This window comes from Myripristis murdjan, chromosome 9 (assembly GCF_902150065.1).
Source record: "Myripristis murdjan chromosome 9, fMyrMur1.1, whole genome shotgun sequence".
NCBI classification, from domain to species: Eukaryota; Metazoa; Chordata; class Actinopteri; order Holocentriformes; family Holocentridae; genus Myripristis; species Myripristis murdjan.
In genome coordinates, this window is record NC_043988.1 from 13,708,869 (window position 1) to 13,727,654 (window position 18,786).

Below are 18,786 nucleotides of genomic sequence, written 5' to 3' on the forward strand. Positions count from 1 at the left end.
ATTTATCACTCATTTATCACTTACACACACGCGCAGGCTCATGCCACAGGAACAGAGCACAAAGCACAAAGTGGATCGGTTATTTTTGGCACAGATGCTTATTTTAAAACCTCTCTAAAATAATCACAAATTGTGCAGCAGAGTAAGGCGATATTTCAGGTGTCGTGTGATCAAGTGCTGCTGATGTAATGAATGCATTTGATTTACTTGATTCTTTCTCCTTTTCCTTTTCCTTTTCTTGACTTTCCTGTGTCATTGTCATCCTCTTCCTTCTCCATCCTCATGTTACCTTTTCCTCCATGTTTCCTCCCTTTATTCCTCTTTGCCTCTCCTCCTGTCTTGCTGCCACTCCCACTGTGTGCAGGTATCGGTCAGGGTGTGCCTGTGGTGGCTCTGATCGTCGAGGGAGGCCCTAATGTGATCTCCATAGTGCTGGAGTACCTCAGGGACACGCCTCCGGTCCCTGTGGTGGTGTGTGACGGCAGCGGCAGAGCCTCAGATATCTTGGCCTTTGGACACAAATACTCAGAGGAGGGAGGGTACGCACCTTTTCACCAAACATTCATGAATAATCCTGTAAAGTTAAAGGAGCAAAAGTTGGTGGCCTCTCATCACATATATCAATATATGCTCATTCAGTAGCAAGATCACACTTTGACAACATGAACATAATGTGTTTTGAGAAAAAGATTTGTTTTAAGATAAAAGCTACACCAAATCCGACAAAAAAAGCATCCATGTTCTGAAATGTGTTGATGTACATGCCCACCACTTCAATCACATACAGCTAAATAGTTTGGGTGTTTCACTCATGAGACAGATGTGATTGATTCATAACTGTTTTTATGGCTTAATATCCTGGCACAGATGAAGGTAAACTTGCAGAATCTCATTTTACCAAGGACTCAGAGTGATTGATAGTCATGCTGAGAGCCCACTCAACCTTGGTTTCACTTACTGACATACAAATCCAATTTGCCAGCACTCCCTCTTCCCTTGTTCCCTCCTGTCTGTGTCTCCTCTCTTGCTCGCTGTTTTCTCTCCTTCCCTCCGTCTTCTTCCCCTTAACCCTCTTTCCTCTTCTCTGCAGGATAATTAACGAGTCTTTAAGAGACCAGTTGCTGGTGACCATCCAGAAGACTTTCACCTACAGTCGCACACAAGCCCAGCACCTCTTTATCATTCTGATGGAGTGCATGAAGAAGAAGGAGCTGGTGAGTGTCACAGTCACGCTCACTCACACATGCATGCGTGCATTCACACATACACCCACACGGACACACATGAGCACACGTACGTGGGCACGCATACACATGTGCGCACACATGTTTCGCACACATGTAGGCGAACACACTCCCACACACAAAGAAGTATATACCCACCATAAACCCAGGCCATGAAACAAGCAAGCACAGACATGCTCGCATAGAGAAACAGACACATTTACACTCGTTACACTACCGATACTAAAGCCATCACCATTCAAAGGTGAATATCTAGCATGCTGCATTGTGGGATTGGGGTACCATTGTTGCAGGGTAATGGTTTTTGTTTAGTTTCAGCTTGTACGCTGTTTGTATGCACCTGTCAACAGATTATGCGCTTTTTCAGTCACCACTGTACAAAGAACACACAAGCTAAAAAATATTGGGAAAATGGACATGGAAAAGCTCACAAAAGAAACCAAGGAGCGATACGTGGATAATGTGGATCTGTACTAACTACCAAAAAAGGAGTGGGCTGCTCATCCAGATACACTGCTTCCAATTACAGTTAGAAATATTGGCACCTGTTAAAAATGTATACACCTGTTAAAAATGTTAAGTCATGTGCAGTTTGCAAACAGAGGGGCACATGACCTAAAAATTCATGAAACAGCCAAGTTTCTTCTATGTTCTTAATGGAACTCCCACTGCAGCAGGGTGAGTATTGACGACACATCCCTAAGCTCTACCGGTGAGATAAAATGAAAAAAAAAAAAAAAAAAAAAAACATGCAATAGCGGTGAAAGGGGGACAAGATGGATTTGTCATATCACTCATCATGACACTTTCATTGATGCAATTAGTATGTGATGTTTTATGTATGGCATGTTATAATAAGTGGATGGAAATGTATTCAGATGACGTCGGAAACCAAGTGGTTGCCACCTTGAGACTCCACACCCCTTTGGCAGTGTTTAATGCAAGACACAGCAGTGGCTGTCACACACATCTCTGTTCCCGAGGGTGGAGTCTCAGTCCCTTCAGAGCACCGTCAGTCATACGAGACAGACCTCTGATTAATGCTGTTACCTACTGTATGTGTGTGTGTGTGTGTGTGTGTGTGTGTGTGTGTTTGTGTGTGTGTGTGTGTGTGTGTGTGTGAGAACCTGCCCATGCGTAGCAGTCATGGTACATTTGATCATACATTTGATCATATTCTCCACAGAAGAATGTGTGGTTAACAACAGTGCAGTGCAGTGCACACACACACACACATACACACACACACACACACACACACACACACACACACACACACACACACACACATACATACAAACACCACTCAGACAATGAGATAACTCTAAGTGCAGCTTCAGTCACCATCTGTTTTAAATGTGATGAATAGCACATCATCTATTAGGCACCAAACAAACAGCTTGTAGCGCTTAGCTTAGCTCCATAGCAATATTAACTTATTTACCGCTTGGTTGCACTTGCCTCAACTCCGTTTGAAGATAGCATGTAAGAGAGGGAAGTATTTGCCAGATCACTGACTGTTGGCAATTTTGCCGCCAGTGGAATTTTGCTAATAAATTTGTAATTAGTTGCATACATGCACGCAGCCCTTTTTCATCACGCCTTGTGGAGTAGATGTACATAGTTAGAATTCAACCTTTAATTCAAAGCTTAATGGCTGAGATGTTGAAATGAGATATTCATTATGTGGTAGTCTTTGATAATAAAAAATCAATTAGGCACTTCATAATGTGTTTGAGTTATTATCACAATTATGTAAAACACTGAGTCACACAAACAAAAAAAAAAAACAAACAAAAATAAAACATTACAGTGTGCAGATGCCATCCACACACACACATGCACACACATGCCACGGTTCGGTTTTTGCAGCCAGTGCAGCACTGGTCATGGTTGTGGAGTGTGAAAGTGGATTGATTGCATACGCAGCGGGGCTCCGGTGGTGGCTGACTGATGCTCACACTGATGGCTCTTCTGAACGCAGCTCACCAGACCTGCACAATGGAGTGTGAATTATTCAGCTGGAGCAGCTCTGGAGCTCATATAATCTGATGCACGGGAGACGCAGCCAGTCTCTGAACTTACAAAACTGTTACCACTGCTCTATTGAGCTTGAGCAGGAACAAAGCGATAGTGTATACATCGGTCACCATAACAGAGGTCACCATAATAGAAAAAAAAGTAGGGCTTTTTTCTCCAGGAGTTGGTCGCCAGTGAGCGTATCACAAAGAAGTCAAGCAAGGACAGCAAATTATTTCCAACTAGATAGGATCACTTTTGGAAGGCAGCATTGGTAGTGAATAGGCACTGTAATAATAATTGTCTCCTCCATTTCTAGCTCTCTGTCCACAGTGCGTCATATGACAACAAGGTTGCTGCATCACATTCAACACTCTGATAGGTTGAATGCTTCGCTCGCTGCTCTGTTTTTGTTTTGTGAGTGTCAAATGGATAAACATAAACAGACATAGCAGATCATCCTCAAATTTTGCCTTTTTACCCCAAAACAGTCCATCAAAATGACTTTCTGAATACAGAAATATAAGGTACTATATGCAGTTGCTGAGTCACTGTTTCGTTTTAGTTCTGCCATGCCTAGTTTAAACACTTGATCGCTGGATTCGGAGTTTGAGCTCAAAGACGCAATCTGATCAGCTGCTGCTTGATGAAATTTGGTTTGAAGTGAGAAGCAAATTTTCAACGCCTGTCTTGCTTTGCTTGCTTTGCTCCCAGTCCCAGAATTCCATGTGCAGGGTTGCCACCAGTTCGCACAGAAAATTAATTAAGTGAAATAACATGAAAACATGTCACTCACTACAGTGACATGTTGGTGTACCCTCACCATAGCATGATTTTCCATACCGTTAATCTCTTTGATAATTCACTGATCACCAGAAGTGATGTTTGTCTCGTGGTTCGTCTATCCACCCACAGCAGAGGTTAGGAGTGCAGGGTCAGTCACAGAGCAGCACCTGTGGAGCCAGCAGGGATTGTTTTCCTTCAAAGACAACTCAAACAGGGCAGCTGCTTGCTGCAACAGGGAATTCCAGCAGGGCCCTCTGGTTGAGCGATGAATCCATAATCACCACACCACACTGTGTTGCAGGACTTGTGTAATAGCTACCACAGATAACAGTTCAGCCTAGCAAGCCCTTTATATCCAGGACACTGTGCCTCATGCTGTGTATAGCAATGTAAAGTATGTCATTCTAATTGCCTGTAGTCCAACAATGTCATGAAACATTTAGTGAACATGTTGCATTGTGTTGATAATGTATTCAGTAGAAGCAATCCTGATTCCTGTGTGGCTCCCACATAAGGGAAGTCTTTGCTCAATGTACACGCATTGCAGTCATTAATGCCCACACACCCTGCAACAACTCTCAGAAAGCTAAAGTTGATTATGGTTGTTGCTGAGAGAAAGAGAGAGAAACCTCTGTATAATCCCACTCTGCTGCCTCAGACCTTTCTGTCTCTCTCACACAAAGGCAGTTTCACCAGCCAACAGCAAAGCATCTTCCTATTCATCAAGGTGACAGACATCTCAGGGGTTTCTTCTCAATCGCACAAGGAAACCCTTGGATTGGAGCGTGTGTGTGTGTGTGTGTGAGAGAGAGAGAGAGGGAGAGAGAGAGGGAGAGGGAGAGGGGAGGTTGGAGTGGGGTTTGTGGGAAATGTGAGGGAACAAGAGAAATGTGAGGGAATGAAACAGAGAGAGAGACTCTGTGTGTGTGTGTGTGTGTGTGTGTGTGTGTGTGTGTGAGAGTGTGTGTAGGTGTAGGTGTAGGTGTGGGTGAGTGGTTTTTTTTGTATGTCTGTATATATGCTGCTTTCATTCTAATGGCTCTCGAACCAGAAAATCAAACAAAAAAACAAGAGACAAAAGGTGACTGCCCAGGATAATGTGTGAGAAGGAGAGAATGCATGTGTGTGTGCGTGTATGTGTGTGTGTGTTGCTGCTTGGGAAAGCATGTGAGAGGAGGAAGGAGAGTAAGGAAAGTCCTTGTCTTGCTTTTATCTTATTTTGAGAGCGGTGGTTTATTCATGTAGACATGAATGCTTCAGTTATTTCCCTGTTGCCTCTCTTTTCTGTTTATCATACTGAAGGCCTGTTTATGCTTTACATCAAGAAGCAATACATTTGCAGTGCTTAAAGGATAATTCCAGTATTTTTCAACCTGGGCTCTATTTTTCCACCTTTTCTGGTGTGATAGAAACAGAAATCTTTCACAGAAATGTTTGAAATTGGTCCAGTATCGAGCAAGAATACCGCAAAACAGGCTGCAATGTAATCAAACAGGGCAAGTTTGTTTGTCAAATTTTGTCCAAGTGCTTGTTTTGCCATTGACTGACTCCGATTGTTATTATACAGTAAGTGGCTGACAACATCATGGAAAGGATCCCGACACCGACAGAACTAGACATTTTCTTTAGATCCAATAACATTAACTCCACTCTGTCGGCAGCAGGTCTCTCTGCCCTTGAACAGCATTTTTCTTTAAGTAAAAATGCTTTGGCAGAGAATTTCATCTCCTCTTTGGCAGGCAGTTGTAATCCCGCTCAAACAGTCAAGACACATTGGTCTGCAAGATGCAGTGTACGGACAGTAGTGTTTGGATCCATCTGAAGCACGACTAGCCACAACTTCAGTGTGTCCCTATCCTTCCTAGTGACTCCTCTCTCCCTCTCATTTTAGAGTAAGACTTAAGGTGGCAAGGTGTTAAGGTGGTACACACATCTGTGTCTGTAGGGATCCTTTCCATAATGTCACACACAATCTGATCCTGTCGGTGGCAAAACAAGCATTTTAAGAGGACGTAATATAGTGTGCCTGTATGCCCTGTCTGATAACATTGCAGGCTGCTTTGCTTTGCTTTTTTGGCTCAATACTGGACCAATTCCAATTTTTTTTTGTCTGTATGAGCCATTTGTACCCCAAAAGGTGGAAAAGTATGGCCCAGCTTGAAAAATACTGAAATTAGCCTTCAGTGCATCCACAGTGGAATATAATGTATATGTATGCGTGTACCGTAAGTCTGTGTTTCTGCGCCGCTGTCTATCAGTGTTTACGTGCAATGTCAGTATAAATGTTTGTGTGTATGTAAGCATACCCATGCGTGCATGTTACAGCCCAGCTCTTCTCTTGTCCTTGTCATGTCGTGTTTGTATATTTGCTTTACCAGTCAGCTGTACTCAAGCCTGAAAGCCAATGCTGCTTCAACATTCACATTTTAAGATGCTACATGGTGGATTTTATCTTCATTATACAATAGTGCGGGAGTATAGTTAGGGAGCTAATTCTAAAAATTAAAAAAAAAAATTGCTCGCCACTGTTTTCAAAGCGTAGCCCAATTATCTGCTTTATGTTTTCATTTGGTCTACTTTGGGAGTGCTCTGGCTCATTTCCTGGTGGGAGAAAAAATCCCTTCTGGTAAATGCTAGACTTATGATAGGTTATGAATCAGAAGGAGCAGGGAGGGAAATGATATCAAAGCTAATCACAGAATAATGTGCAAGTTCTTGAGTGGTGCAGTGGGTGAACATATGTAAAATGCACAGATGGAATGCTGTATGCGCTATAAAAGGGAATAGTGAAAGAAGGCATAGGCCATATTTGTATCAATTTGTACGGATGATAAGGATAATTATCTTTCCCGTTTATCCACATCACATAGCGTGTCTCTGTTATTCCTCCTACGCAAAGGCTGTGTAATCTCCGTGAATGTCAAACAAGCACCCAGTAAAGACTATAGATCTCAGAAGTAAGATTTTCTTTAAATATTATCAGGGCCCTTTGTCACGTGTCACTTACTGTAGGTAGCTCCATTTTGGTAAAAGAGCAGGAACCCAAATCTATGTCTGATTAAAAGGAGAGCACCTCTCTCTCTCCCTCGCTCGTCTCCAGTGAGGGTGGTGCAAGATAAGTGTCCTGGTATCTCCCAGCTTGCTATGAATAATTGAGTGTAGAATAGGCCTTATATGTTTAATTCGGATTAATTATTGAGGATGAACCACCAACCCACAATGTTCCTCCGCCTCTATGACAAGAGAGACCAGAATGAGTAGGAGGAAGAGAGAGGAGTGTGTTAAAGGGACAATGAGAGACAGAAGAGGGGCGGGGGACGTTGGGTGGAGAGTAAATGTGAGCCTCACATACAGTGGAGAGTGTGATCTAGAAACTGAGAAACAGTGAGGGGGGAATGACACACACACACACACACACACACACAGAAAGAGAGAGACATCATTGCTTGATTATCAGCGGGGCAGTTTTTCACTTAAAAATTTCATGAATACAGTTTGTGTTAGAGCTGCTGTTATTTTTCCTCTGTTTTGCTTGTCATTCTGAATACTGTTGGATGATGCTTTATCTCAGACAGAAATCCATACACATCTAAATTTTTTATAACACCATTCACAGTTGCAAGGTTTGCATGGACCTCCTGTTCCATGTGCACATGCGTTTCAGTGCATTCACATGTGCCAGTGTGGTGGTGTGTGTGTGTGTGTGTGTGTGTGTGTGTGTGTATTGGGCGAGGTTGTGGTGGTGGTGGTGGTAGGGGGGTCTTTGCCTGTTAAATGAAGATGAATGTTTTCCAATCAGGTTGGCCCACTGCAGCGTGAAGAGCAGTTTTCTGTTCGTCTAAGCATGTAGCTCAGTGTCTCTAAATATGCAGCCATGCTCAAACAGAGCCCATTCACACTGAGAAAGTGAGCACTTTCTCTTCCTGTTTCAGTACTTAGATCCATCTTCAGTTTTTCAACAGCACATCCTCCTCCTGTCACTCTTTTTCTCTCTTCCTTTGCTCCCTACACTCTTTCCTGCTAAATCCCTCATCATATCCTCTCTGCCTCTGCTTCTGCCTCTGCCTCCACTCCGCTCCCTCTCCCACTCCTTTCTTCCTGCCTCTATTCCCGTCAACAGAATGATAAGAGTGTGACAGACAGGAGTCAATGCCCTGTCTCTATGCACGCTGACCCCTGAGGTGACGAACGTCGGTTTAGAGGCAGGGAAGTGTCAAAACTGTATTCAGCCCTCAAAATGGCTGAACGTTTCAAAAGCCATGAACCAAAAAGAATTACAGTCTGCCCTGCAATGAAAACGTCAGAGTGAAATAATTAAAGGAGACTGGATGGGAGAATTTTAAGCCGCAGCATTTGTGCCAATGGTAATGAAAAACAGTGATGTTGTGTCTAACCTTTGCAGGCTTCGCTAAACATTGACCCGGAGCATCTTATTTGCCTCACAATAAGCAATTCTTGTATGAGGTGATGGAAATAGATGTCAGAAAGTCACTCCCTCATTGTACCTTTGCATAAACTAACTGATACCTCGCTGTGGGTCCCTTGAGAGTGAATTACCAGCCTCCTGTCATCATAGAGGTTACACTGGTTAGCCTCCATGCTGCGGTGCCTCTGCTAGCAGACAGCGTGTTTCCACAGGGTCACCTTGGGGATATGATCAGAGGAAGGGAAGAGGGAAGAAGACGCAAGGAGAAGGAGGGGAAGGAGAAGGATGGGGTGGTGGGAGGGGTGATGGAGGAGGTGGGAGCAAGAGGATGGGGGGTTGTGAGAAAAGGTGGAGGTGGGGGAGTGAAAGAAAGCAAGAAGAAAGAGAGGGAAGAGAAAGGTGTTGGTGGAGTGACGGAAGAGCCAGGGGGAGGAGGGAGAATACAAAGAACAGCTTACATCTCATATAATAATCATCTTTCCTTATCACACCTTCATCCATCTTTGCTAGTGAGAGGCAACCAAGAATCCGGTGTGTCTGTGTGTGTCTGTGTGTGTGTTTTTGTGTGTAAAGGAATTCACCCATGCAGCTGTAATTATAAATATGGGGTATGATGAACAAGTGGCTATGATAGGTTTCTTTGCTGATTGGATGAAATTAGGGTCACACACAAGCACACCCAGAACATATATAGATTCATGCCCTCTCTCTCTTTGTCTTTGTCTCTGTCTCACTCTCTGTCTCACTCTCTGCCTCTCTCTCTCTCTCTCTCTCTCTCTCTCTCTCTCTCTCTCTCTCTCTCCCTCTCTCTCTCTCTCGCTCTCTCTCTCTCTCTCTCTGAATGGGTAGGGAATTCCACACACACACTTGTTCAGATTACATGTGTGTTCAACAGATGGCTCACTAAATGTGTTGTTAACATTTATTAGAGCAAAAGCAGGGATGCATCCTGGCCAATCTAATCTGGCCATACCACTCACTCACGCGAACACACACATACACACACACGCAGATCATGTAACAAACTCAGAAAGACACGTGACATTGCACGACACCAACAACTCACAGATGTCCACACATCCCACCAAGGAAGACCTTGATCAATACCTTCACATCCCATTGCACTCCTATTTCATCTGGAGATAAAACCCTTTGATTACTCATGCGCACACACACACACACACACATACACATATAGGCGTGTGTGTGAGCACAGACGCACTCACAGATGCTCACCTTATTAGCAGCTGCACTCATATGTGTGACACAGGATCGAGGCAGTCTGGTTCGTTACTTGACTCTCAGGGAGGAGCCAATGTGTCATCAGCACATGGCCTAAGAATGACGAATGAGCCAACATAATAGATACTGTAAATCATCAATGTGAATTGAATTACTGTTTTGCCATTAGAGAGAGAGAGAGAGAGAGAGTGAGAGAGAGAGAGAGAGAGAGAGAGAGTCTACAACATTACCACAGCCCAAGGGAGAGAATCAGCAGCAGCAGCAAAGCCAGCAAGATTCCAGGAGCTCTGCAAAATGAAGCCATTTAGAGTAGGGGGATGTGGGGTGAGGGGGGTGTTGGTAAGATGGGAGATGGGCTGCAGGGACAGCACGCAGGGAAGGGGGGGTGGGGGGTGGGGGAGATGAATGGGTGAAGGGAAGGATTAGAGGAATAGATTTATTACCCCTTGTCCTGGGGTCGTTAGCTTGTCAAGCATTCCGACCACGCAGCCTCTCGTACACGACTCCCACATCAAGGTGCCCTTCACGCATGCACACACACACACACACGCGCTCACACATGCACACCTCATGCGTATACATGCTTGCCTTTGTGACGTAAAACAATCATTCCTCAGATATTCCCAGTCACTTTGCAGCATGGAGGACATGCAAAAATGCAGCTTAAAGACAAGACGACCCAAACTTGCCCTGAACCAAAATAATATAACATACGGAAAAGAAAAAAAATAATAATGGCAAAAATGATTGTGGCACCAACAGATTATATTCATTTTCTCTTCTCTTCGCTTTGTTGTTTTTTTTTTTTTTTTTACTCACTTGTCCTTCTCTGTTGATCTCATTTTAACAAATTCCCTCCTTACAGTGAACAAGCTGTATATGAGAGCTTTATGGTCCTCCCTAGTCCCTACACAGGAAGCAAGAGGAGAGTCCATAGTGGGAAATATATCAGTGGTACCCTCTCTTCTCCTCTCCTCCTCCACCCGTCACTGTTTCGGTGCAGTGCTGAGTGCTTGAGCAGCAGCTTAGAGTTTCAGCGAAGCAGTTTAATCCAGCAAATGAAAGCCCTCTCACTCAAGCTGTCACTGGTTTTCTTATGCTAAAAGCCTCAGTATATTACATGAAACAGCACAACGACTAGAGTGGTTAGTTTCAAACCGTTTGCCCTGTATACATTTAAGGTCTCTTTCTTTCTCTTTGTCTCTCTTTCTCTCGCTCTCTCTTTCTTTCTCTCTCTCTCTCAATCCTTGGCTTTCTCTCAGATAACGGTTTTCCGGATGGGGTCAGAGGGTCATCAAGACATTGACCTTGCCATCCTCACCGCACTGCTCAAAGGTAGGTGTATGAGAGTTTGTCTTTGACTGTGCGTGCACGCGCACACACATGAGCATGAGTGCATAAGTGGCCTCCATGACTTACATTTCACTGTGGCCCCCCAGGGGATTCTGTGTTGTTATTTTGAAGTTACATAAAAGGAGTATGATATAATTTCAGAAAGTATTCCTCCCACTATCCCCATTTTAGGTTTATATTCACTAAAAGCATACCAGTATATTTTTGCTTTTACATCGCATAGCTCAGGATACATCTGTGCCCAGTTCTTTCTCTCTTAAATAGAGGGGGAGGTTATAGTTCCAGAGTAGACTATCCTACTAGCTATTAAATATATGTGGATCCAAACAAGCCTGCAGTGATTTAAGGGATATTATGTTGGTTAAATCCTGATATCACAGCACGGCACCTGCAGAATAACTAATTAGCTTGGCCACATCCACTTATTAGCTCAGTGGCCAGAGAGAACGAATTACAGTAAGATGTTTACAGTATTAGGAGGTTACACTTGTATATATGTTATTAAATTTAATCTTCATTTATCCGAGTAAATCCCACTGGGTTCAAGGATCTATTTTTAAACAGAGATATGGCCAAACTTTAATAACATATACCATTCCAGAGCAGCACATTTGGAAAATCCACCATAAAATAGTCAGCCTCCAAGAGGACTCTCGTCCCACATGTTGCACCCAGAACTGCTCAGGCTAGCTCAGATCCACGTACAATACACAATTCCTCCATTCAACAACAGCTTCTAATATCTCAGGAGTATACAAATGCACGCTCTCTCAGTCAGAGTCTGATATCTTTCAATGCTTACAGCTCTATACAGGTAACATCACACCATTGTAATGCCATTCATCGGCATCACATTACTGTCAGACCGGTGTCAAGTGAATTAAGAGCTCCAGGCACCTCCTCCTCATATCAGCGTACAGCACAAGCCGAATAATCAATCCACGTGGCCACAGTATCACAGAATTTAGTCGTGCAGTCGGCAGAAGCAGGCTCTCTGCAAAAATTGTAATGCAATTAGTGACAATTTGAGAAAATAGGATTATAAAATTGAAAATGCCTCAACGTGTAGGGGGAGCAATTAAACCCAGCCACCATTACATGGCTTCTATCTTGTTCCCACTCCTCCAACCACACTTCATACCCTTCCTTCTCTCCTCCCTGCACCCACCACCCTCCCCCAACACCCACCACCCCAGATCCATACTTTCGACCTCCTGTTCAGTAGCCTGTATTGATCACTGTGGCACTTGTTTCTTCTAGGAATATAAAGATAACTGGGCTCATGAGAGTTTGTTTGCATGCATGCACGCGCACACACACACACACATACACACACACACACACACACACACACACACACACACACACACACACACAGACATTTGCTCATGCAGAAATACTTGCATGCTGTACTCGGTAGCTCACCGGATAAGAGTGCGTACTTCTTGTTAAGGCTGAGTCCTGATCGCAGCGTCCTTGGTTTGAATCTGACCTCAGGCCATTTGCTGCATGTCATCCCTTCTCTCTCCCCTGCCTTTCCTGTCTCTCTACTGGGATTGTCAAATAAAGCAGAAATGCCAAAAAAAATAATCTCCAGAAAAAAAATACATGCACGCATACCCAAAACAGCAAGTCCTTGGGGGCTACTTTTCAATCCCTAACAGATGATTGAAAGTCTCAGGAATTGCTCCTCAGAGAAACATTTCACTCCACAGAGAGAGTGCAAAGAGCAAAGCTAGAGAGTTTGGAGAGAGAGAAACAGATGATTTATAATTTATGTGCACCAGTGTGTGCAAATGCATGACTTAACTCGCTTTATGCACAATTCTCTCATCTCTATCTTCTTCTCAAACTTGTGCTCACTCCCTTCTCCTATGCACACATGTCCACTCTTATGTTTTCTGTTACACCCTATATGTTAATCTGTTCATTTCTTTTTTCCTTTTCAGTTCTTTGGTTTTTCATTTCCTTTCACATATCTTAGAAGAATGTCTAAAGCATGGCTTTAAAAAGAGAGAGCAAGGATGTGGCAGGCATGGCATTTCAATGAATTACTGAAGGGAAGAACTGAAATAAGAGGAAGAGAGGGAATAAAATAGAAAAGAAGATACTAGAAGTAGTAGAAAAAAGAGACGGAAGGAGTAAGGAAAGGAGGAAAAAATGCTTGATGGTAAATAGCATAAGGGCCGTTTTGCACATGAGTCTTATTCTGCCACTGAGTTGACTGAGACATGTTAAAGCTTTTAGTGTAAAATGAAATCAGTCACATCCTGCCTGAGAGCTTTTAAAACACTGGATTAGACTCCTTCGCTGAAGAACTAAGCTACTGCCTGAAGCTCAACAAAGCACGGCAGAGGGTACAGGGAATGCAGTCAGGAAGACAGAGCAAGAGAAAGCTGCGGAGAGAAAAAAGAAAACGAGTGAGAAAATAACAGGAGAGAGTGCGACTGAGCAAAAAGAGAGGAGACTTGGCAGGAAGGAAACTGCAGCTAAGGACCCATGGTACACTAGAGAAAAGCTCAGAGTAATTGATGGTCTGGTGTCTGAAGGAGTCCATACCCTGAAGATTGGGGCCGTAAACTCCAGTGGCTGCAGCTCAATATTCTCTGCTGGCAGGCAGACATAAAGCTATAGGCCATTGATAAAGCAAGGCCACCGTGCCTTTTAATATACACATATCTCCACTAAAGCCCTATTAGAGTGCTCTGCATGTCATTACCAGGTCTCTGTCTGAGCTCACACCATTAAGCTCTAGTAATGCTTCTCAGACCTTTTAAGAAGGAGGGAGTACTGTCTAAAGTAATGATGTTAGTATGCCTTTTAAAAATTTACACAGTCTTGTCAATTCACCAAGTATTATTATACTTCAATATTACACTGGCTTCCCTTAAAGGTTGAGGCAAATTGTTTCACCGTCTTTCTCATTTTGGATAACTTCTCTCAGCACGCAGATTATGAGTCTCAACAATAGACAAGGTCTCTCTGTAAGATCACAGTAATCAGCAGCCTTTGAAGAATTTCCTTTGAACAAGTGAAAATTCACTCTGTGGCTTAGTCTTAGACATTTTTACTGCAGTCTTTCAATGTACAATAAAATATATCTCAAAGGTACTTTTGCTTCACTGGCAGACAGGGCCTAAAGATGGCTGTGTTGGTCATTCAGATCACCCACTTTACACCAAGGCAACATATCTTTAAATCTATTCCATGAAATTTGGGGAACACATTTCATGCTCCCCAGAGGATGGACCCTGTCATTTTGGTGACGTCAAGACCTCCCCTGTAACGCCAACGATGAGCCAAAATGTCAACTTTGCACACAAGATATCACAAAATGTATTTACTGGATTGCCATGACATCTGATAAATGCTTTTATACTCCCCAAAACAAGATTGATTGTGGTGACCATATGACCCTTCCTCAACACAACCCTTAGGCCAAAGGATGAACCCTGTCAAATTTTGTACCACTCTTACCTGATGCTTTGTATTTTCTTCAGTGGCTGAGGTGCTTGCAGGCAAATTCACTCACCTACAATGACAAAACTACTGGTCTCCAAACCCCTGTGAGACAATAACTACAAAGTGTTTCTGTACCTGTCAGATGCTTTAGTTAGGAAAAGTAATAGGGTTCACTGAGGGAAAAAGTTCACCAGGGTAACTTAGTGGCTTTATTCCAGTGCCTTAACCTTTTGAAAAGTCTGTATATATACCTATATAGTAATAATGTGAAGTTGAATTAATATACTGATTAATACATTAGAACCAGGTCATTACAGTGGCACCAAAGCAAGAATATAAGCAAAAAAAACAAAACAATATAAAACTATAAAACATGGAATAACAGCTGTGTGGTGACAAAATGCAAAAACGGATGGCATAAAATGCAAATTTGACCCATAACGTGTTCATTCTGTCTTCTAGGTGCCAATGCTTCAGCTCCTGACCAGTTGAGTCTTGCTCTGGCCTGGAATAGAGTGGACATCGCTCGCAGTCAGATCTTCATCTATGGACAACAGTGGCCTGTGAGAAACACAAACACAATGTTCCTGCTCTACAACTTCCAGGATGCTCTTGTACTCTGTCCTGTGCTCGTATATCTTCTTTATTAACAGTATTGATTGTGTTCACAGGGCTTGTTTGTGAGTTTGTTCTCACCAAATCCTTGCTGAATTTTTTATATGGGGTTTATTAGTTACAATTAAAATATGCATCTTGTCTGTCCTTGGTTCAATAGGTGGGTTCCCTGGAGCAGTCAATGCTGGATGCCTTAGTTCTGGACAGGGTGGACTTTGTCAAGCTGCTAATTGAGAATGGAGTCAGCATGCACCGCTTCCTCACCCTCTCCAGACTGGAGGAGCTGTACAACACGGTAATAACACATGCATACAGTTGTAACAATATTGCTAATTACAGTGTAAACATAAGTTCAGTGTAAACATAAGTTCTGTCAGTACCTTTTCTTTTTTTTTGCAGCAGTAGACTAGAAAGCAGAGAGTTTAGTTAAGGATTTTCATCATGAGCTGTGAAATTAACCGCTGCTTCATCAAAAAAAAAAAAAAAATGGTGATGGCAGCGTGCGGAGTAGCAGGCAGTATCAGCTTTGTTAAATGACCTGTTAACACTGTCACTGATAATAACTATATGTGTCTTTATAAGCTGTGTTTAATATGTTTTTGTTTCATCAGAGACATGGGCCGTCCAACACGCTGTATCACCTTGTCAGAGACGTCAAAAAGGTAAGACTGTGACTGTATTCACTGTACCTCTGTGTGGCTGCGCAAGGCTCACTGTATATGAACACTGGCTTGAGTTTGTTCACAAGAGTAGTGATGTTCATTCTAGAGTTTGTGTTGCTTTCTTGCAATGTGTGTCAACGGTTAGCATACTTGTCTGCAGAATGTGCCTACTTCCACAGAACATGTTTGCAGACTGTGCACCGTTACTCTGTCCACGTCCATTTGGTGTGTGTCCAGGTTTTGGTCGTCCCAGTTGTTGCTAATGGCATATAGAGGCCGGCTCTTCTCTTTCAGCTGGAGATGCAGGCTGCAGTGGCTGTGTAGAGCTATGCACGACTCCCATACCTCCCCTCTTTAGCAGTCCACCCTTTCCTTTCTCTAAGCCCTGTACACAAACACACTACCATGGTAAACAAACACCACACATATAAAACACACAGTAGTTTTATGCACAAAACATGACTTTGGGCAAAACGAGGCCGCAGTGGAACCGCTGTGAGGCCTGCAAATAACAAACCCAAAGACAGCCGTTCACTTTTATAATTAATAATATTAATGCTATTTAATCCAATGAGGATTGGAATTGTCCTTTTTTTTACATGCTATACCCTATTTTTACCATTATTATTATTTAATTTGTGTGTTTCGGGTAATGAAATGGCTGTATTATTTACTATTTTGCTCTGTGTATGTATTGGTTGTACTTAAGCCCAGAATCCCCAACACCATGCAGCATGTGTTGCTTTTGCTGTCTGCTGTAGCACAGCGATGATCACGGGCAACACAGAGACAGAAATGTATAGTTTCACATTCAGCACATGCCCACATGCCAATTAGGACTGATCTCCAGTTGAGAGATGATGGAGGGGTCAGCATCACCAGCATTAGCATTGAGATGTGTTCTTTAATTAAAGCGTTACTGATTACAATAATGCAGCATGCTCCTCTGGGAGTCATTAAAGTTCGCTGGTGTAATCACCCCTCCTTTAACCCTTCATGGTCGTTAAACACCATTCTGATGTGAGGTTGCACAGATGAGGAAATGCAATTTAAATTACATTACACCTGACCTCACCATACCACACATTGATGTACACATACCCAATGAAAAACATTTACCTTACTGCATGGCAAAACATTATCCATCTTCTTTTAGCAGAGCTCTGTGCAAGTGCCATAATGTAGCTGTGTGTGTGGCTCTTCATAGTATCCTAGTGCGATGCAAATTAGATTTTAGTACTATCCCTCAGGTTGCGTCAACATGTCATCACTCTTTCCTTTCTTTCTCATTTTTCTTTTTGTGGAAACCGTACATTGTAATAGGTCACACGTTTAGAAACTGGCCATTCTTATTTCACTTTAGGTGTTCTGCTAATGAAAGCTGTAAGGACCAGTGAAGGTTGCTCTCAGGTTCAATCTGGTTCTGTCATTAGATTGTGAGAGAGCTGGTTCAGAAAAAGGGAAAATCACAGAGATGAACTTGTTCTGTGTAGTCACCCAGGCAGAAATAGGTTTTCCTGCAGAGCAAATGAACAATGCAGCTCAGTGTCTAAAGGCTGGTAGCAATATACCGTGTGCCATGAGTCTGGAAAAAATTTTGATTTAACCAGCCAATTTTATTTCCTGGGTCCTTGAAATGAAATATTGTGTATTTATATTTTCACACTGATGTGTTGTAGGTAAGCAAATAACAAGTATTTTACTGCAACACTGACACACTATTGTGTAGAAGTGCCTGAAACTGGGCCTGAAACTAAGTGAAAAAAATATACACTCTTAGGCCCCCAGCCAGAATACATGCATTTCCCTCTAGGGATTATATATAATGTGAATTCAAATGATTTTTTGCGGGTGCAATTACTGGTGCAATTACATAGTAATAAAAGAGATGGAATGCAAAGTGTCAACGATCATGATTGTTTGGTAGCAAGCTAGCCAACTTGAAAACTCCTGTTTCTTAGCATTAACAATAGCAGCTGCCTCACAGGGCTGCTAAAGCCTCTGCTGATGCAAATTTAAAGCTTTAAATGACTTTGATTTTTGATGAGAGCCAGGTTGCATAGTCAACCTAGCCATGTACCATATGTAACCTACCAACTTATCTGCATATAGTAATGGTAGGTATGTGTTTGTATTATGTTTTGTTTTCCTTTTACCCTTTTTTATTCGGGGGGGTTTATGATAACAAATATATGAAATTAAAAAAAAAGCTGAAATGAATCATTTCATGAGGTAGTGAAGGTCAAGTGTAAGGGTGTAGAGGGCAGAGTGGTCAAGTCTGTATAGGTTTTTGTTTTGCAGTAAACAAGTTTCTGACAATGGCACCAAAATAATAATAATGATAATAATTATTACTGTAATAATCAATGATTCCAATGGAATTACCATAGAAAATGAATGGGGGGCTTTTTAGGCCCCCGTTCTTTTAATAATAATTTAATAATATAATTAGAAAATTCAAAACTATGATGGTTCAGAACATTGCTGAAGAATAAATGAAAGGTAGAATGCATTTATTGAGGAGATACCAGAACAAATCACATTAGGGGTCTGAAAGGCCCCCGTTATGTGTTCTAGGGTTAAGAGTTCTTCAGTCAAACATTTACTGTTGGGAAATCAGCTGGGGCTGAACGTTCACGGATCATTAGCATGTATGGAGAGCCGAACCCTATACTGCAATCTGATGTTTTGTCACATCACATCATTTTGTCTAATAGAGGCTTTTGAGATTCCTTTTACAGTCAGCAATCTGACTTGTTTCTCCATGATGGATAGCAGAGGGTTAATGGCTATAATTAGAGTGTCCTCCATGGATATTGTTCGGCGAGGTGTTGAGCTTTATTGTTCTGAAGCTCAGCGTTGCCCAGGCCTGGTGTACTGGACTGTCTGTCCCAGAGTCTAAACAGGCCAAAAATCTTGCTGGAAAGCTAAAGTCCTCAAAGTTTCTGAAATCGTTTGAACGCCATGTTTGCATTCC

General features: G+C 42.5%; 1 protein-coding gene across 2 annotated transcripts in view; it reads left to right on the forward strand.

Annotated features, from left to right (window-relative positions):
* Window positions 1–18,786, forward strand: part of trpm3 (transient receptor potential cation channel, subfamily M, member 3) — a 174,931-nt gene that overhangs the window by 125,991 nt on the left and 30,154 nt on the right. For both annotated transcript variants that reach the window (XM_030060102.1, XM_030060101.1), the window contains exons 8-13: window positions 365–539; window positions 1,091–1,214; window positions 10,980–11,052; window positions 14,995–15,095; window positions 15,308–15,442; window positions 15,759–15,809. In XM_030060102.1, coding sequence (XP_029915962.1) covers window positions 365–539; window positions 1,091–1,214; window positions 10,980–11,052; window positions 14,995–15,095; window positions 15,308–15,442; window positions 15,759–15,809 — 659 coding nt within the window. The remainder of the gene's footprint in view (window positions 1–364; window positions 540–1,090; window positions 1,215–10,979; window positions 11,053–14,994; window positions 15,096–15,307; window positions 15,443–15,758; window positions 15,810–18,786) is intronic.